This window comes from Panthera pardus, unplaced genomic scaffold, assembly GCF_024362965.1.
Source record: "Panthera pardus isolate Hobbes unplaced genomic scaffold, ASM2436296v1 HiC_scaffold_16, whole genome shotgun sequence".
NCBI lineage: Eukaryota > Metazoa > Chordata > Mammalia > Carnivora > Felidae > Panthera > Panthera pardus.
Genome location: NW_026526721.1, coordinates 78,362,872 through 78,384,248, shown reverse-complemented (window position 1 = coordinate 78,384,248; position 21,377 = coordinate 78,362,872). Strand labels below are relative to the sequence as shown.

General features: G+C 41.7%; 1 protein-coding gene across 8 annotated transcripts in view; it reads left to right on the top strand.

Moving 5' to 3' along the window:
• LPP (LIM domain containing preferred translocation partner in lipoma) overlaps nt 1–21,377 on the top strand; it is a 677,239-nt gene that overhangs the window by 494,522 nt on the left and 161,340 nt on the right. For all 8 annotated transcript variants that reach the window (XM_019463484.2, XM_019463486.2, XM_019463485.2 and 5 more), the window contains one exon: nt 19,462–19,588. In XM_019463484.2, coding sequence (XP_019319029.2) covers nt 19,462–19,588 — 127 coding nt within the window. The remainder of the gene's footprint in view (nt 1–19,461; nt 19,589–21,377) is intronic.

The following is a 21,377-nucleotide window of genomic DNA, read 5'->3' as shown; positions in this document are numbered from 1 at the left end:
GATGGCAAAACTGAGTGATGCCTGACATCTCACAGCACGACACGGGCAGAGATCTTGTTCCCTCACGTGATACACCACGGTCTATTCGATACTCAGTTCAAGGATGGAAGAGATGACTTTGGAGTCTCTCCAGCTTTCCTACTGGCTCTGATTTCTCGACCAACGCCCTAACTATTCCCATGACACCCTGGCTAACCAGGTGTCTTATTTTCAAAGATGGCAAAAGTTTCTTTATTTTGAAGACATAGTTCTTACCTTAACTGCCCCAAGCACCGCGGCAGAAGGACCATGACCTTGCTGAGAGCCACCGCAAGCCAAATGATTTACTTAATTTTCCTTAAGTACTCAGAAGAAGAAAAACAATAATCTATATGATGGACTTTTGGCCTGCACCCATATCCTTTAGGAAAAGATGGAATTTGGCATAGCACATACTCTGATTTAAAGAAAAATGTTTTGTTCTGATGTATTTTGTCTAATTAAGAGTAAAAAAATAAAAGGATTGAATTTTTCCTATGCAATGTCATCTAGCCTTTGAGATTTTCACGTTAGATGGCCCAAATCATTTGTCTTATCTTCTGTGAAGCTTGCTAATGGATAAATCTAACCTTGGCATTATTATACTCATGACCTACATATAACGCAGATCTATCCCCCCTCATATTTGTATGTTCACTCAACGAACATTTTGTCGAGTATCTCCCAAAAGCTAAGAGAGTTGCAGGGTACGGAAGTGGTGCACGGGGGATGTGCAAGGGAGTGAATCATGGACATTAAGGCTGTGGAGGCAGGACTTCAAAGAAGTTTTAAAAGCAATTCTCAGGGGATGGGCCAAGAGCAGTTAGCAGAGGTTTTGAGCACTATGGAGTAATACAATTTGACTTGCATTTTAAGAGGGAAAACATCTGATTATGGCTTACCCGTTCAGCAAACACCCTTTGAGCACCTTGCGCATGGTAGATGCCATGTTGGGCTCTGAAGACACAAGAATTAAAAACGGTCCTTGCCCTCAAGGAGCTCACAGTCTATTGAGTTGCCTTTCAGACTTTCCCACTAGATTGTGAGCTCCTGGAGGGCAGGCACTTTGATTCAACTGAAAAAAAAAAAAGTGTTAAGCTTCGGAACCTGGATTATAATTCCAGCTCTAGACTTTCTATTCTATTCACCTCAGTTAACTGATTTGTAAAACGGGACTCATTGTGCCTGCCCCACTGAGGACAGGGAACGATTAAATGAGGGAAGGATGGAATGCACTTGATGCAGCAGGAACTCTGGAAATCTGTTTCCATATCACAGTGTCGGGCACATGGTAGCCATTTAGTCCCCTTCTGCTGCCTGGCTGGTTGGAAGGATTTCAGCCTGGGGGCTGTAGCTAGCAGGTGTCGTCTCAGCTCAGTCAGTGATCAAGTTGCTTACTCCAGGCTGTGAACTACGGTCAGGGCCAGTGTTGGGTCCCGGATGCTCAGTTCCTGAATCCAAGGCATGCACCTTTCAAAAGTCAGAAACAAAGTCAAAAGAATATGACGAAATTTCCTCTCTGGCCAAAATGCTATTATTTCACCAAGGGCAACAAATCTTCTTGGCAGGAGAAGTTGATTTGCTTGTGCTCCTGTAAATCAATTGTATTTGCAGGTGACAAAGTCCTTCTCACAGCGGCTTAAAGAGGAAGTGTTGGCTGTCCCTGGCCTTTGTTTGACATTTTATTATTTCCAGAGCATTTTCACCATTCATGATCTCACTCGTTCCTAATAAAGTCTCTCTGAGGTCCCATTGTAGGAATTAATACCCTTTACTGTATTCATTCCATCACTAGGGACATTGAGATGCACCGAAGCAAAGTGACTTGCCCAAATCATATAGCTTCTTGTGCTGTAAGGGATTTGCTTTTACATCAAAGAAACTTTAGAAAGATATTATTAGTACGTTTTGTCTGGTTAGCACATGACAGCATATCAGGAGATCTGAGCTCACTTTTTGGCTCAGGGAGTGAGCTTAGGAAATTCAGAATGGGATTGCTAAAATGGATTTGCCTCTCTGACCTGTGAGATCACTGTGTCTCTTCCACTGACTGATCAGAAGATAAACCTATTCCATCATAGGCCATGTCTGCTACTCGAGGTGTTGTCAACATTTACATTCGCCAAAGTCTTAAATATTCATATAATCCTTCCAAGGGTAGTCATCTTCAAACCCACCTTGTGGAGTTTAAGTGGAACCTGCTTGGTCCAGAATAGGCGAATGAGGTCTAGAGAGATGATGTGACATAAGCTAGGTCGTGTGACAAGTATGTGGCAGATTTAGGGCTTAAATCCTATTCTCTGGCTTCTCAATACAATGTGTGTTATTAGAGCATGGCATCTCAGTCTCGATCTGGCTTCCTTGCTGTTTGCTGTGGGCTAGTCTTTCACTTTGGAAGTTAGAGCTTGGTAAACCTAAATCCACAAGCTTCTACATTTGCCATAGTGATGCTAGTATGAAGTACCGTTTAAAGTGAAGTATATGTAGCTTCAAAGGGACCGTTCTACTTGCTTAAAGAGGAGTATTGACTTCTTTCCCACCTGTACTTTTGATTTTTCTAATGTCCCACCCCCCCCCCCCCAGAATTGTTCAAGTCCCTTTAATCTGTAAGTTGGAAGCGAGAGGTTGGCCTAATTTCTATGTTCCCTTCGAGCATGAGCAATAACATGTTTCAAAGGATGATAAATAGCGGTGTGAAATATAGATGGGTTCTATAAATACTCACCGAAATCCCTATAGTCAGAAACAGGTAGAATAAGAGAGTAGTCAAGGCATTCTTCTCTCCTTGCACTTCATTCACCTTCTTCTGGCGGTAGTTTGGTGACTAAGAACACAAAAACTAGAGCCACACAGACCTGGATTTGAATCTCGCCCCCTTCCCGTACTCCCTACAAGTCTGTAGGCAACCTGCTTAACTTTCCTGGGCCTTTGTTTCCTCATTTGTAGAAGGAGGTTTCGTTATACGACACGTAATGTATAGAATATCCATTTAGTACAGTGCCTGCGCATTTTTGAGTTGCTAATTTTAGATATCTCTTGTCACTGTTATTATCTTCATCCAAGACCCTTTCTATTACCCCTTAGAATACTTCTATCCATTTCTTCCATGGGGAGCAGACGCTGGCTCTGGAAGAAGCCAGTTGGACGAAACCAGGTTCAGAGAGGGGAAATGATGAGCTAGCACCCAGCGACCTTGAGCAAAGAGGGACCTAGAACTCAGAACAGCCAGGCTTTCCTGTCCTTATCTTCTACATGTGTTCTTAGTCAGAAAAAGAAATTCTTGACTCCTAGTTACTGAGATGAAGGATTAAGTAACAGAGGCAGGAAGACACATTGAGCTGTTTCAGTCTGGTTTTTATGATAATGCTGCTTCATGTGATAAGTGCCTCAGATCCCCTGGAATGGGGATACCTTAGGAGCAGATAGAACGGACACTTGGAAACTCACAGCCATGCTTTTATGTAAAAACAGCACATGACACCACGGAACCTGCAAAAACAAACGAACAAACAAAGCCAGCTTCCATCATGACCCTCTCCCTTGTACGGCAGCACAGCTTGTGCAGCAAAATCCCAGGGCTTCTCCGCCCTGGCCCTCCTCCAGGCATCGAGCTGTTAGCATCAGAAATCATCACAACCACTTTGTGGCTCACTTTCTTCAGCCTCTCGGTAAAGCGACCCTTTTTAAAGTAAGCTCTATGCCCAGCATGGGGTTTGAACTCACAACCCAAAGATCAAGTCACATGCTTTGCAGACTGAGCCAGCCAGGTGCCCCAAAGCAACCCCTTTTTAAACATCAGCAGCACAAAAAGCGTGTCTTTCAGTTGACCTGCTGTGCCAGGGTCCTGGGCTGATCTGCAGACATGTTTCCCCATGTGGCCTCGTATATGGGATGACTATATCAGCAGACAGCTCCCTCACTTTCACTAAAATATTCCTGACATCTTCATGCATAGCACAGACAATGATATCACCCAAAAGGAACACAGAGATACATAAGAGCAGGAGGTCAGTTACATGTGTTTTTACCTGGAATGAAAGATGGTAACTTTTCAACTTGACTCTCCTGTGTACTTCCTAGGGTCTTCACGGCTCTGGATGTTACATCTTGTTACGTCTCTGGATGCATGAATTCCATCTTTGTCTAAGACCTGATTAAAAGGCCACCTTCTCTGATGAGTGTCCCATCATCCCCCCAGCTTCAGCCACCTCCTGTGTTCTGACAGCAGGGATTAAACCATTTTACTTTGGATATTTTATTTTTGGATATTTCCAGATGTTTAATATTTCCTATTATATTTCCTAGAGGGAAGGACCCAAGTTTCAGTTATTTCCTTAGCACTAATACTTACTAGGCACATAGCAAATGTACTTTGAATAAATGTATTATGCACAAACATCTCCTCAGTTAGGCTACCTTTTTTTGTGTTACTAGAAGCTTTCTAAGTCCCATCTAGTAAGTGAAACAGTTCTATCCTTAACATGATGCATGTACTGTAACATCTAGTTACTTGTTTGCCACAAGGCTCCCATATTTATATCCAAGAAGCATTGAAGTCTGAGTCCATAACGTTAAGCATTTTCCTGAGGGCTGAGGCACTGCTGAATGACCTAGATCAGTCACTGCATTATATTTTTTTTTTTTTATTACAGAAAGAATAGAGGGGCGCCTGGGTGGCTCAGTCGGTTAGGCATCCGACTTCAGCTCAGGTCACGATCTCACAGTTTGTGGATTCGAGCCCCACATCGGGCTCTGTGCCGACAACTCGGAGCCTGGAGCCTGCTTCGGATTCTGTGTCTCCCTCTCTCTCTGCCCCTTCCCCGCTTACACTCTGTCTCTCTCAAAAATAAATAAACATTAAAAAAATTAAAAAAAAAAAGAATAGAATCCATAATAACTTGCTTCCTACCTATTACACTGCAGAGTTAGAATGACAGAGATAGGTACAGAGTTTTTGATGATATTCATGGTGGTGTTATAGTAATAACCTTTTGCATGTTTATGGCACTTAATTATATCAAACCATTTCATTATGACTGGAGTGACACTTTGGACCCCATCCTTCTGGGTCTTAATATCTAGTTACTGGAAGTTGGGAGACAGTTTCTGGAATCCGTCTGGTTGGGTACAAATCCTAGCTCTTTCTCATACTAGCTCGGTGACTTTTAGCACATTATTTAGCTTCTCTGTGTGTTTCCTCATCAGTAAAGGGAGGAAGCAAAAGAATTTATGTCATTGGATTACTCCAGAGGTTAAAGGAGAGAACGTACATACAGAGTGATGATTCCACAAATGTTACTGTATAATCTTCACACGTTGTGTGAGACCCCAGATGAAGAAGATTCTCGCCATGTGACAAGTACCTCTGAAAGGCATGTCATTAGGAAACAGTAGCTGATACAAAGGAGAGAGGAGGGATTAAAGCCAGCCTGGTTAGGACTCTGAGCTCACCTGTAGCAACAAGAAGCTCACAGGGTCAGCATAAACTGAGGAGGAACACCCTTTGCTAATAAGCGGAGGGAAAGGAGCCTTGTGCGGGGATGGTACCAGCCCAGCCTGACAGAATCTCTGTGGACCACATCTGTCTGTGCCAGCTGTTGGCAGCCTGTGTAGGCTCGCTGAGAATAACAGCAATGATTTTCACTTTATAGCAACTTCCATCTTGGGAGCTCAGAATGCTGCATAAATGTAGATTAGGGCTCCCAACATTTTTGCCAAGAATGAGCATACTTTATAGGGCATCAAGAATGCATCACTGTCTCCACGAGTCTTTCATGGTAGAAAGTGAACTAACTGGTTTTGACTTAGACCTGCTTCTCCGATTTGAGCTTTCCTTGTGATTCCACCACTCATTTTCTAGGTGACCTTGGGAAACTCAGTTTCCTTCTGGACCCTCAGTTGTTGTGGTATTAATAAAGTGACTCATCTACCACTAAGTGATCTCTAGTGTGTCTACTGTTTCTAAAATTTGCCGAGAGTCTGCAAGGATCAGAAGTTTCCTCCCAAATAGACTACTGCCTGACACGTTTTGGAAAGGCTCTAGGTCTCGTACAATGGGATACTTTCATAGTACGTCTTTCATGGTTAGGCCATAACCCGGCAGACAAAAAATATTACCTTGGTCACTAGAACATAGCATTATCTTTTAGTTTTCACATGCAAGAGTATTAGTGTCTTCGGCAGGAGTTTACCTTGGCCCACCTTTCAGTACAGTGCTATTTATCATTTCCTTTTACTATTTTAAGATTTGGCATTAACACTCTGGCTTGTATCAGAGACTGATGAAGGAAGTAGTCTTTTTTTGTTTTGTTTTGTTTTGTTTTCTTTAAGTAAGTAGCCTTTTGAAGGGCAGTTCTACTTCGCCCGGTGAATCCTGAGTGAAGACCTCAAAAATGACCATGCCTCTCAAAGTCCTGTGTTCGGTCTCTCTGCAGCAAGATTGCCCAGGATGTTTGCTATTTTCTCGGTTGCCATCCTTCTACAAAGACGAAATACTACATCATAAAATGTAGTATTTGTCCTTAGGAAGGGTTCCTCTGATAGCTCAAGGCTTTGTAATATATGATTAAATTCTCCTCAAAAAAAAAAATCAGAAAATCCCTCTGATAAAATGCAGATGGGTCAAGCAGCTGAGGCACTTTGTGTGGTGATTAAATATGCCCTTTCTGGAATTGATGGCTAGATTCAAATCCCAAATTCCCAGGTGCAGTCAGGGCGATCCCTGTGCCTCAGTTTTCTCATTTGTAAAATCGGAACAGTGACCATCTGATGGGGTGGCTGTGATGAGTAAATGAGTTAATGTAAAATATTTTGAACATTGCTTGTTGCCTGCTACCCACTCCGTATTCCTTACTTATTTTCGGTCTCATCGGTTATACCTCGATAAATATATAAATTAAACACTTATGCGTTTCCACCTTTCAGAGTTTATGGAGAGGGATATCCCTTCAAGAGAATTACTGTTATTTGAATCATGGTTGGTAATCCGTTAGAAGCATTAAAGTTCCTGGTCTTTCAAATCACTATCAGAGTGTGCTCGTGTTCCCTCTGCCACGGTACTGATAAATGACACTGAGTCACCCATTTTCCCTGATCCACCTTCCTGCCACATTTGAAAGACATTCGGAGCTCCGATCTGATGGATTGTTTGGGAGCATTTAATACAAGTCATGAGTAGCTGTTACATATTAGCATGCAGCATGTATCACTTTAGGTATTATTCACAATCGCCCTAATGTGGGGCATTCCCTTTCTCCTATCTGCCCCCTAACCCCATCTACAGATGCAGAAGCTAGTGCTAAGAGACATTTAAAAAAAATATTATATACAAAAGAAGTGGTATAACTTGCTATTTGCCCCAGATTTGTCTGCTTCTGAAGCCCACACTTTCTCCATTACACCACAATCAATGTTTCTGAAAGTAGAAGGGGCCACATTGGTCTCCAACCTCTGATATAATTAGCATCATGCTTTAATCAGTGAGGTTGACTGTCTTGATTAACCTTTATGATAGATCATGTAAGTTTCATATCTCTAAATGAATATATAGAGGCAGCTGTAAATTAGTGGAAAAACACTGAGCTTGGATCAGAAGACTCATGTTTAACCCCTGGCTCTGACACTTACTATGGGTGTGATTTTGGCTAAGTCACTTAACATAGTCACTTAAACCACTAACTTGGTTTGTTTCTTCTTATAGAAAACACACTCTCATGGTCTGGAAAGTATTCACTGAAATCTAGTGTGTGTGAGTATTATACTGGGGTTCTTCGTTGGCCAGAAAGGAGCATAGAACTACAAAGCGTTTTCTCTCTTTCCTTCAGGTCCTAAAATCAAGCCCCCTGATCCTCTTGGCATGTTTTTGGTATGCTCCAGTCCAGTGTAACCTCTCTTTTTTCTGAATCCATATTATCCATTGATCTGTTCACGTGATAATTATACAACATAGCATATCTTTGAGGATGATAATAATTTCTTAATTAGTGAAGGCAGCAAATGATTTACATGGACCTTCTCATTGCACTCATGAGGGAAACCCAATTGACCCCATTGTATGATCAAGGCAACTAATATTTAGTCAAATGAAACATCTTGCCCTGGGTCACGATGTTGGTAAGTAGGGGATGTGGGATTTGAACCCAAGCAGGTAGGTAGCCCCGAGAGCTTATGGTCTCAGGTGTCTAAGCCATACTGACTACCATCAACAGTCAATGCTTTGCTTCATTCTTTTATTTCTCGTTCATGAGCCTCGACTGCCTGACTGGTTTATGAAGTCTTTTAAGTGGATGTATCTCAATCATCTTGATGATTGCCTTAATGCCTCATTACTAGTATTTGTGGATAATTTAATGTAGTTTTCACCAGAGACTACAGTTTTCTACACCACTCAAATAGCCTAGGAGCAAGGACTTTTGACTCCTTCTTCTTCATCTCCAGCCAGAAGCTAATCTTCCCACAATGTTGGACTACTTTGATTTGATTTTTGCGGGTCAGGCAACAAACCGTTTCTCTGTTATTCTCATTGAGACACCTCCTGCCTCCCTGCCGGGGCCCAGAAATCCACCGTGATCCACGCGTCTGTCGGAGGGCGCACTTGTTTGCAGCCGCCGTTGGCATTGTTACCAATCAAAACACACGCCCTTTCTCTGCATCCGAAGTGCCTTGGATCGCTGAGCAAGAACCTTTCTGACTCAAATGAAAACCACCTTGTGTTAGGTGAAATATGGGGAGTTAACCATTTGTTGGCTGGCGTGCATTTCCCACGAAAAACTCAAAAACAGAAATTCACCTCAGCCATGGAAAGTGATGTGCCAAGCGTCATATTTGCATATCAAAACCGAAAAACTGATTTGCATGTTATTTCAGTGTCTTGTGTCACGTTCAGGCATCTGTCAAGCCCACTAGATAGAAACAGCTTGTACAGTAGGAAAGTGTTTCTGTGCATATCAGACTGAAAATCTAGGTGCCTTTACTGTTTTCAACAAATTGTCGCCACGTCAGGTCGTCCATTCCCTTCTGGCTTCATATGTGAAAATACTAAAGAAAAGACAGAAATCCCACGTTTTATAAAGTCTACTTATGAGTTTCTAAGGGCCATCCATTTTCACTATAAATAATGTAGATAATTTAAAAATTATAAGTAAAAAAAAATTACTCATAATCCCACCATCCTAGCATGAGCTGTTAACATTTTGGTATCGTTCCCTCTAGTATCTGCTTTTTGACCCCTACTTACATAGACACTCACACTGGCACTCTTACATATATGTTTTTATTCATTTGTAAATATTACATGTTCTCTTTTAATAGCTTCCCATTTTTTAGCATGATAATGGCAAGAATTATGAGACAGGCTAAGGAATTGGTAAAACCCCATTTTGAACACAGTGGATTAGAACCACAGTCAGATCCAGAATCCTGTTAAGAGAGACACTGTGATGTCTGATACAGTTTTATTAAAAATGTAGCTTTTGGTTGAGGATAGCTCTTCTCTGGGACAACAGATAGAAATCAGCTTGTGGTGGTAAAACTATTTTTCCCAATGTTGGAGCACCTAGCTCTCTTCGCATCGTCCCAGGCAACCGAATGGAGATGAACCATCCCCCCAGAAGTCACTGCCAGGCACTAATGGAGCATAGCTAAGACCAAGATCTGGTTTAGTTTGAAAACAACCTTGAACGACAGTTCATTCCATTCATCAAACATTTATGTCTTGCATCTCATTGAGGTGAAACCTACCAATGGAGATAATGTCTTGTATTTGCCTTGCCATTATTATAGCTAATCCCTTATACTTATGTAACATGCATAAGTCCTAATTAATGGGGGAGGGTGGATGCATGTGTGTTTTAGCTAAAGTATTGTGGAAACAGCTTCTTTTAGCCTTGGGTAGGAACAGCATATATAAGAGAGGAGTAAAATGAGAGAGATCTTATCACCCCATGGAGGCAAGTCATTTTCTCCCTTAAGGAGGCCCTGCCTGAGAGCAATGAAATGGGAACTGTGAGTTAGACTGGCAAGAGATCTCTGATCTTCCTTCTCCATGATGCTGAGGATCTGGGTTTCTTGCCTGTCACCTTTCCTACTTCTTTCCTACCACGTGGGACAGCATCTGTAGTTGTGTCTCTTTTTGCCTGAAACTCATCTAGGCAGGAAAACATGAGGGAGGCTACTTTTTCCAAGGAGCCCAACACGAGAGCCTCGCTGTACAATTTATCTTTTGGTGCGAAAGGCTAACACGTGGAACCGTTGACCATTCGGAGAGCCAGCAAAACGTACATTCAGTGAATGGTGTGTATTTCAAGGTCTGTAGTCAAAAGAACTCAGGGGAATCCCACCTCTCGCTAACACAGTTAATGTGACGTTCAGATAGACTACCCTGAAGTGCTTCACCAGCAAGTACAGAAGCAGAGCATTACTTGGGAGAGCATATGACTCTGCAGACATTCCACTTCCAAGAAGAAAATCATCTTTGTTAGTGGTTTGTATGCTGTCCCTCCTGGTAATTAGAACTGCCATCTATGTGATGGTTAATATCTTACAAAGGTCCTTCATATGAAATAGATGTTACTAACTTCCAGTTGGTGGGTGAGAAGATCAAAAGTAGAGAAACAAACACCAGAGGACTGAAAGTGTGCCTTAGATGTCAGGCCTGGGAACACGCATGTTCCAAGCCCCGGAACTCTTGAGGCTACCTGTCTGAGAGTGGTGGGTGTGGAGAGGAACCGCTTTCTGTCTGCTCAGGCTGCGTCAGGGTCGCACCCTTGTGCGCCAACAGCACAGCCTGGTACTTCCCCCTGGCTGCCGTAACATCTAGCACGCTATAACTCAGAATTGCCCGTCCTTGGCTGTGACTCCCAATCTGGTTTAAGAATGGTGATTTGGAGGCATCGGTGTTTGGCATAGGAAAGGGAATATGCGGAAGAGGTTGTAAGACTGTTACACTTTCGAAAGTGGAAAGGTGACTGGAATGGGTTTCAAAGTTAGAATCAACTTTTAAAGTCAAAACTTCTGGGTCTCCCTCCTTGCAGCCTTGCTACGCATTCTCCAAGAAAATAGGACTTAAGAATAGAAGGCCTAAGAACACACTTTTCTGCTCCTATGCAACCGTGAGGAGCATTCATTTATGGGTTTCTAGTTGCTAATAGGCAGTTCCCTTTTCCCCTTCTTTCCCTGTGGCCCACTCACTGCTTTTAACCTGAAGCAGAGTGGGTGTGCAGCAAATCTTCGGCCCTTGGCCTGAAAGGGTGCTCCTTCCATTAAAAGTAAGACGTCGAGAGTAGAGCTTGATAATTCAGTGAGAGTCAGAAAGGAGAAGCAGCCTCAGGAAATTGCCAACTGCAAACTTGACACAGTTAAATAGGAGGGGGGAAAAAAAGAAGGAAAATATCAGAAATATATTTTTTTCTGGCAGGCTTTCAGCTCCAAAATGGGACTAATTCTACCTTTTGAAAGAAGATAATTTCAATGTTTCTTTTTTCAAGAACACATAATTGAAGTTATTTTCCCTCTGAGAGAAGGAACCTCTTGTACATCATTACAAATGGACAAGAAAAGTGAGCAGCTCTGGTCCCCGAGTGATAGAGTATTCATTATCATGTAATCTCTCTGAATATCTTGGCTGTCTTTTCCCAGTGTTTATCTGCCTGGGCGGTGCTTCTCTGGTAAGGTTCAGATTTGTACTAAGTTCAAGTTATCTAGCACCTTGTAACTAGGAAATGAATGGTGGGTCAACACTCACAGGAGAAAAATGACCCACACCGAGGTCAGTATCACAGTCACTCAGGAAGCTGGCATGATGACAAAGAGAGGGTAGCCATTTTGTAAAATGGATCCTTAACGCATATATTTAAATAGTAAATCAGTGGTGACAAAGATTAAAGGTGGTGGGTGTTCTCCTTGGGGTCTTCACTGTTTGCACCCCAGTGCAGGCTGTTTACTATGCTTCTTGTTGCATTTAGGAGGGATGGTGAAGTTCTTCTTGGCTCCCCCTGAGGAGGGGTGAGCATCAGGCGTTTAACCTTTGTTTGTTCTTGATTTTCATGCCCTACATGTAGTGAAAGTTCAGTAGGCTGCAGAAACCCTGTGACCTGCCAGCTGCTTACTCAGATTCAGAATGCTGAATGAAGTTCTAGATTGTTTCAGGGGATGCTGACAAGTGGTTTAAATCCTCCTGTAAATGGAAATCTCTAATGATGATGTTTCCACTTACTCAGTGTGTGTCTGTTTTTATAGACTACAAAGTATCCGAAAATATGAATTATCTGTGATTTCCCTATAAATATCTGTAATGATATATGCCCTGCATATTATGGGCACAAAAATAAGATAGGGTAGAATCAAAGGAATCTTTGAAAACATCATTTTGCACAGAACGCTACTAAGGCTCGGGGAATAGAAGTGATTTGATCAAAATTACTGGACCCGTTAAAGGCAGAACGCAGATTAGAGAGATAAATAAGCTCTTCTGTGCTTATGGGTTCCTATGTAAGAATATGTAAAACACTTTAAATACTGTCATTGTTACATAAATGTGATGGATATTGTTATTTGTGTTAATCTGGCAGTTTCCACGCTCACCAAGGATTCCATCCATATCACTTTGTTTGCAGAAATAGTCCTCATTTTTGTACAGCCTCACCCATAACTTTTACCAGGGACCTAGATCCAAATTTGGCTACAGTATTCATAATAAGCCTTCCCCGGAATATTATCACCTGGGCCACTAGCAAGAAAAAAACCATGACAGAGAGGAACCAGTTGCAGATGCTTGGACATTTTCCATTTTCTGACACTTCTGTATCAAGAAAAAATTTTTTTTTTCCTTATCTGAGGGTAAAAAACTTTATTGTAAAAAAATTAAAATATAGGAAAATAGAAAGAATATAAACCAGTCTCCCATTACTTTCAACCATGAACCTTTGAGCATATTTCCTCCCAGTCTCCCTTCTGTAACAGTTTGAGGCAGGCCAGCCTGGTCAGTGGATCGCTCTCCACAGGGTGTGTTTCTCCTTTCTCGTGCCTCCCATGGCCACATCTAACTGCGAGGGAGAATGGAAACTGTAGTCCAGCCATGTGCTCAGAAAGAGGAGGAAGTCAGTTTCGGTGAGCAGGTAGCGGTCTCTGCTTACTTAATGAATATCAGGGTCCTTAAACATAATAGCCATTAAATTGCTCAGAAATGCCATGCTGTCTGGTTGCATTTTTAAGGCATCATTGGCCTTGGTGTTTGAAGATGTTGCCAATATGTATATTTCCAAAATGTGTCTTTAGTAAAGTGAACACCCAGTTCTAAATCTCCTGATGGTTCTCTGTTTCCTAAAACAGTGTAGACATTGACCACAGGTCATTTCTCTAACCTCATCATCTAGCTCTGTTCCTCCTCTATTTCTTAACATTTGTTTTTTCTAATATGCCTGTTCTTTTCTACATGTTACTCTTGGAATGTCTTGACTTCCTTCCTTCCTTCCATCCTTCCTTCCTTCCTTCCTTCCTTCCTTCCTTCCTTCCTTTCTTTTTCTTTCTTAAATTGTTTGAAATCTATTTATCCTTCAAGATCAAACTAAGAGGATATATCCTTACTGGCAGCCTTCTCCCATCTCAGAACATTGAACTCATCCCTGTGGCTTAGTATTTACACTTACTGTAATTTTCTACTTTCATGTCTCTTGTTTCCTAAACCATGAGTTGTCAGAGGCGGGAATCATGAATAATTTGAGTTTATGATAGTGCTTGGCACTTGGCAATTTCTTAGGAAAGGTATGTTTAAGAGAACTTTGAAGCAGTCTTCTGAAATCCACTTCTCAGTAACTCATGTGTAGGTCATATAATGGGTTTTGTTTGTTTGTTTTTTGCCTTTTCTAGGAGTGGCAGACATTTCAAAGAACACTCATATTAGTGATTAATATTGATACTTATAAGAATATGTAGAGGCTTTGTGTTTGCTCCGTAGGACTTTTGTTTCACTAGTTAGCAGTAAACCTCTACTCTGAAAAAAATCCAAATTACTCCAAAATAACAGAGCTTAGAAGGGCCTGCGATGGCCCTGGAACTGAAGACCACTGTGGTGTCGTTGAAACATGCCTGACTCGCACAGCCCCTGGCAGCAGTCGGGGCTCCACCGAGGGAGCTCACTTTCCCTCTCTGGGCCTCCATTTCCTCATGAAGCAGGATTACCTATTACACAGGGCTGTTGCATAAACATTTGAGATTACGTGTATGTGAAAACAGGCACCTTGAAAAGGGTCACAAAAATGCAAGGAATTATTATTATGCTGCAGTGAGTATATTGCCGATACCATACACGTCTCCATGTTTGAAGAAAGAAAAAACAGTACAATCCAACACATCCCTTCCAGCCCCCACCCCACAAATTTTCCATTATATTCTATTACCCAAGCACAATGCTGGAAGCTGCTTATCAAAAGATGAATTGGGCATCTTAGGATGCACTGCGTTCTGGGTGCTACTGAGAAAGAGAAATTGAAGTGAGAGAAACCCTAAAGTAATTACAGGACCTGAACTTCAAAGAAAGCCCTGGGCTGCGTCTTCCTTGGTGTGACAGACACATGGACACTAAGGAGTCTGTGTTTTTACCAATACGTATTCTTCATGCATGTTAAGTTTTGTGCCCTGTTTGGGGATGGAGGCCAGGGGCGGAGCGGGGACGAAATTCTGTGGCCAAATAACGTTCACAAGCACTGGGACAGATGTTGTCTTGGGGTCCTTCCTCATACGAAATACCAGGAATCCAAGGTTAGCATGATAGGGGATTAGAATGTAAAAGAAAAGGAAAGTGACTTTCCAAATGTGGTACTTCAGAAACTGTATTGCAAAGCTAATAGGGAGTAATTGGAGAATAAAAGGAATGGCATATTTTTCTTAAAATCTATGAAGTCCTGACAAGGGGAGTACTTGGAAATAACCTCTCCTTGTAACGTAAGTGCTAAGGGTAGAATCTGAATTGCTGGCAGAGGACAAACCTGGCCTTCCGGCTGCCACTGCTTATGTTAAAAGGCAAGCATGTATATTAGGCCACACAATGATAAAGTGTGTCCATTCCCTCAGGGTCTGCCCTAAGACTGGGAGCAGGAATTATCAGGTTTTCCTTAATGGTTGTTGATTTAAAATAAAACAGCCAACGCCATTGACGTTACAGGTAATATTTCAGACATTTCTCCACTTTCTCCATGGGAAGCAATGTTTGGTTGGAAAAAATGCCTGGCTTTTGGAGTCAGATGACACCCTCTTTGGGGCTCAAGTTTTCTCCTTATTGCAAGTCTGAAAAACATGATGTAGGTCAGCTTCCCATCCATGCCTTCAATTCTGTCACCTGAACTGGGATTATCCCCTCCCTCAGAGGCAGGTTGAAGGTCCAGAGAGAGTCCCTTTGTGACCATGGTTTGAAAGTAGGTAAGCTGTCTATAGCATGACATGCAAAAGCTCTCTGATTTCAATCCTCTTAGCAACTGCGAGATAACCTGGACAGGCCCATTCTACAGAAGGGAATCTGAAGTCATCCAGGGTTCACAAGCTCACCTGAGGACCCCAAGCCAGTGCCTGAGTTAAACCTCTGTCTCTAACCATAATGTCACCACCTCGCAAGTCCCTTCACTCTCTGGCCACACATATTTTAGGATAAGCTCCCCACCTCCTTCCAGTCTCATGGCTCTCCCGTCCTCCCTGTGCTCCAGAGAGAACTTTCTAATCTGATTAGCTCACCTCGCTGCTGAAAATCCCTACTGCGGTTTCTGTTGCCTGGACATTCCTACCTGAGGGTCTGTAGATATGTTTCCCGTGGCTTGTGAGCTTCCTGAGATTATAAGTAAATTCAGTGTGCGTTTTTTTTTTTTTTTTTTTAACGTTTATTTATTTTTGAGACAGAGAGAGACAGAGCATGAACAGGGGAGGGGCAGAGAGAGAGGGAGACACAGAATCTGAAGCAGGCTCCAGGCTCTGAGCAGTCAGCACAGAGCCCGACGCGGGGCTCGAACTCACATACCGCGAGATCGTGACCTGAGCCGAAGTCGGACGCTTAACCGACAGAGCCACCCAGGCGCCCCCCAGTGTGCGTTTTTACGGATGTCAGTCTCTCTCTGCCAAAAGGGAGCTCAGCTCATCAGGTTTTCAGAGTTGTCTGTGGTCTCACACAGGGCCTAGAGCCCTTGGCCCCTAGGGAGGCCCTCAGGTACGGCATGGTAGTCATTAGCTGGCCCTTCCTTTCTTTCGCCTCTTCAGTCTTAAACACAGAACCACTTGCCTTTTTTCCCATTCACACCCAACTGCGTCGCGCCTTTGGCCTTTTGCTTCTCTCAGGGCCCCCATCTGACCTGGGTTGGAAGCCTGTTCCAGGGCTTTGCTAGTATCTGACATATCTTTATCGCTTGAATTCCTTGCATTTAAAAAGTTGTACTTCATGGATTGCAGAAGTAGAATTACATATTGTAAAAGAAACACAAACTTAGAAGTTGAAAGGTCCCCGGGATTCCAAACCCAGAGATAAATCCCCTTTAACACTTGAGTGTATGTCCTTTCAGACTTTTTTCCAACCTATATATAGAACAGTACATAGGGGCACCTGGGTGGCTCAGTCAGTTGAGCGACCGACTTTGGCTCAGGTCATGATCTCCCAGTTTGTGAGTTCGGGCCCCGCGTCGGACTCTGTGCTGACAGCTCGGAGCCTGGAGCCTGCTTTGGAATCTGTGCCTCCCCATCTCTCTGCCCCTCTCCTGCTCATGCTCTGTCTCTCTCTCTCTCAATAATAAATAAATGTTAAAAAATTTTAAAAAAAAATAAAAATAAAAAAAAGAACAGTACATAATTAAACTGTACTTACTTTACAAAAATGGGGCCATCATTTACACTTCCTATCCTATAACTAGATCTTTTCCTTTGATCGCATGGCCATGTCACCTTTTCATACCTTGCAGATAGATTTGTAATGTACCCTTTTAAAAGCTTTTCACATTCCATTGTATGTATCTATCATTGTGCATTTAAGTGACCTCTTACCCGTGGATGAATAGTTACATTGTTACTTCAGGTTCCTCCTTTTTTTTTCAAATATGGTTCCTGTGACTGGCCTTGGTCATATAATTTTATGATTATTTCTGCAAAATTTTCCTAGAAGTGATAACATCTGTGCCATTTAAAGTTTAATATCACTAGCAAATCGTTCCTCCAATGTTCAAATGCTATTTGCACTTTAGAGGAGACCTTAAATTTAACATTTAATGTTTATTGAATAAATGAGTCTAGGATGGGCTCTTGTCCTGGGTTTATCATAACTAGCCCTGCCCTTATCTTTTTGGGTGTTAAATTTCCTTATCTCACAATGAATAAAAGATTCCAGCATGCAGCTCTATTTTTTTTTTTTTTTGTCTCTGTCACCGGACACATACCGTAGTTTATTCACTGTTGTCCGTTCTCCATCCAGATTGTGTCCAACAATGAAATAAAATCCCAATGTAAGATTAGTAACCAACATAAAAAAAAAAAGTGAGGGCCTTTTAAAGGCTTTCTGCATGTCCATACTCGCAACTTCCTGTGCATTTCAAATACCTAAAAAATGAAAAATAAATATAGAGAAAGGTCCAAACGGGTGCCAAGTAACAACTTGACATATGCTTAAGTGGCGTTTTATGCCTCAGACATCACACAAATAATCAACATGTATCTTGGAGTGGTTGAAATACATGTTGGTAGTAAGGATGAAACATTTGTACAGGTATTTGTACTTTGTAGGATTTTCACATCTAAGAACTCATTTAGTATAAGGAGGAGAACAGGTGAATGAATATGCAGCTATAAGTTTTGTTGAACTGATTCTTGTAAACTGTTCATGAAAGGAGAAATTCTTGATAACAACTTAAGGATGCATAAACAGAGAGGGAGACAAACCATAAGAGACTCCTAAATACAGACAACAAACTGAGGGTTTCTGGAGGGGAGGTGGGGCGGGGGGGATGAGCTATATGGGTAATGGGCATTAACGAGGGCACTTGTTGGGATGAGCACTGGGTGTTATATGTAAGTGATGAATCCCTGAATTCTACTCCTCAAACCAATACTACACTATATGTTAACTAACTTGGATTTAAATTAAAAATTAAAAACATAAAAGTAAGAAGAATTTACATTCTCAGTCCCAGCTTTCTCCATTAGTCTTCATGGCCATCATTATTTCTTAACTTTTTAAAAAAATGTGTATTTATTTATTTTTGAGAGAGACAGCCTGCACACAAGCAGGGGAGGGGCAGAGAGAGAGGGAGACAGAGAATCCGAAGCAGGCTCTGGGCCCTGAGCTGTCAGCGCAGAGCCCCACATGGGGCTTGAACTCACTAACTGTGAGGTCATGAGCTGAGCCGAAGTTGGATGCTAACCCAACTGAGCCAGCCAGGTGCCCCACTTCTTAACTTTTTATAAGTTTTTTCTGTTATAAGCACATTGATTAAAGATTCTGGGGTGTGATACCGGAAATGGTCAAAGTTATAATATACACAAAGGAAAACAGAATTATACGTTATACATTCCCTTTTATTTACATCATGCGAAGCTACTTTACATCTGGCATCTGGCCTTTCTTTTTTCTCTACATACTTTGGATTCTTGGTCAAACATCTCAGATAATCTTTCCCCTGACACTTGACTCCCTGACAGCGCTATAATTCTGGCTCGCTCACCTATTTAAACACCAACCCAGTATCAGCGCTTGATTTACCTCCCCCATTTGGTATGTGGCTGTTTGTAGTACTAGGGGGAAAAGCTACTCAACCACCTTAACCAGAACACAAGGCCATTCACTTTCTGCCCCCCTGTACCCCATAAGATCCATCCCATCTCCTATCTCAAGCTTTACACAAGCTGCAGAAATACGCTACTGCCAGGAGCTCCTTAAACCAGTTAGCCTTTTCTCACCTGAATATAAGAACCACTGCCTATAAGTTTCCTGCCTTTTAGCTGAATAAGTCCTAGTCTGCACCTGCCTCTTCTCTGGAATACTTCCTTTCAGGCTACATGAGAGGTCCCTTATGTACCCTGATTGTGCAGTTCCTATAGTTGCTTTATCTTTAATTATTAATGTGCCTGTACCTCTCATTTGACTGTAAACTCCATGAGGGGGGAAGCTCAATTTATTCATCTTGTTTTTATAAATATACAACTGCTCCATAGTGACTGCTTAGCAATTACTGAATGCAATAGATTCCTACTGTTGTAAACATGGTTTTCTAAAGCCCGGTAGATGACTCATCTCACTAAGACAGGTGAATACTGACAATGATATGTCCAAGATCAGACACCGAAGAATGTTAAAACTGATTCTAAAACCCAGATCTCTTAGTAGCCATGTCCAGTACCTTCTCCTGTACAATGCAAACGCTACTTGATTGCTTTGATTGTCTAGATTGCATTTAAAGAGCTAACTGTGTGTTTTCTGCCTTTCAGAGTGGACAAACAGGATCCATGGGGCCTCCAGCTGTTCCCCCTTCATTCCGCCCTGAAGATGAGCTCGAACACCTAACCAAGAAGATGCTGTATGATATGGAAAATCCACCTGCTGATGAATACTTTGGTGAGTGGGGTTGAGAGCTGGCTTCTGAAGTGAATGCCTTGTTCGGTTTTTCTTAATTGATAATGAGGAGTATCAACATCTCCACTGGCAAACGATTTGGGTCTAGATGCATTGGAGTTCGAATGCACATGCACAAAACGGAAGGTCCTGGAAATTGCTTTGTGAGACTGCCATAAATGTGATATCTGTTCAGCTCATACTAAAAGCACAAGGGTATTGTACAGTTTCTTGGAATACAAATTTGATTTTAAAACTAATTTTTGATAATTTGTAAGCTTCTCTAAATTAGGCAGAAATAAGATTTCTGTATGTGTTCAGGCTCCTCACTGGTCTAAATATTTATATACGTGCAAGGACATCTGGGTGACTCAGTCGATTGAGTGTCAGATTCTTGATTTCGGCTCAAGTGACGATCTCACGGTTGGTGAGATCGAGCCCCATGTTGGGCTTTGCTCTGACATTGTGGAACATGCTTGGGATTCTGTCTCTCCCTCTCTCTTCACCCCCCTTTTCTCTCTCAAAATAAATAAATAAACATTTTAAATAAATAAGGACATAAATATTTATATACAAAATACAGAATTGGATAGTGTCTAAATTCTGTACTCTCAATTCTTTCCCTCTGAAAGTTTAGGAAAAGATGTCCCACTGTATTTTTTTCAACCTTCTCCCCTCTCCAAATCTGTGAACAATTATGAATGGTTATTTCATCCAGTACGTTAGTGTAATGTGAATTTATGAACTAAATGCCAATTAAGAGGTGTTATGAATACATAACCTGTACTCGGAGGTTGTAATTATTCAGGAGAGATAAGAAAAACACATAAGTAATGACTAATCTTGGTAGAAAACCATAAGAGGCATAAGAGAGACTTATGTTAAATATTATAAAATTTAAAATCTCTACTCCTCAGGAACATCAGGAATGCCTTCTAAGGGAATCGGTGGCACCTGAACCTGGCCCTTTTAAAGCAGTGCCTCCCAAACTTTCTGTGATGAAAACTGTTTCTTTCTCCATCTGTTGGAGGCCAGTATTTGTATAGAGCACAGTTAAAATTAATCACTAAGAAAATGAAATAAAAACAATACAAAATGGAAGGCCAAGTTTTACCATTATGAGATCTAACAGGGATGTATTACTCTATTAAAGTGTTATATTATTTTCTAAATACTCCCTGTTTTTGTACTTGTTCCATTGCAGGGCGATAAACATTTCTTAAACACCCATCCATGGACCACAGTTTGAGTAGTGTCGTTTTTGGGACATGTGGAGAGAGGATATTACATTGAGAGGAGAGCAGCAGCAGAGGCACAGAGGTGGAAACATTACACAGGGCTTTTATTTTTTCTGACATTTACTATTTTCGTGTCTCCCCCTTGCTTCCTATTTGGGAATATGTACTATTCGGTGAACTGAGGGCCCTGATCCAAAGCCACGCCATAGATGGAATGGGTTAGGATATGAAAAATGTAGCACTGATTTATATATAGGGTATAGGTCAATAGGGGCAATAATTAATTCTGGTTCTGGTCTTTTCTGTGCCCTTGACTAGCTAAGCAGCATTGAAATGTGCTCCATCTGCTTAAGCCCCATTTCCCACCTTGAGGGTGCAGCAAATGATTTCTAGAATTTCTATCAACACTAGTAGTTCCTATAGAAACAGCACTAATCCAAAGAAATACAACAAAACTAAAAGCTAAACATAACTTGATAGGACAAATGCATGGAGAATAGTTATTTTAAAAGAGTCTCTAGTTATATTAAAATATACCAAGAGTGCATCATACT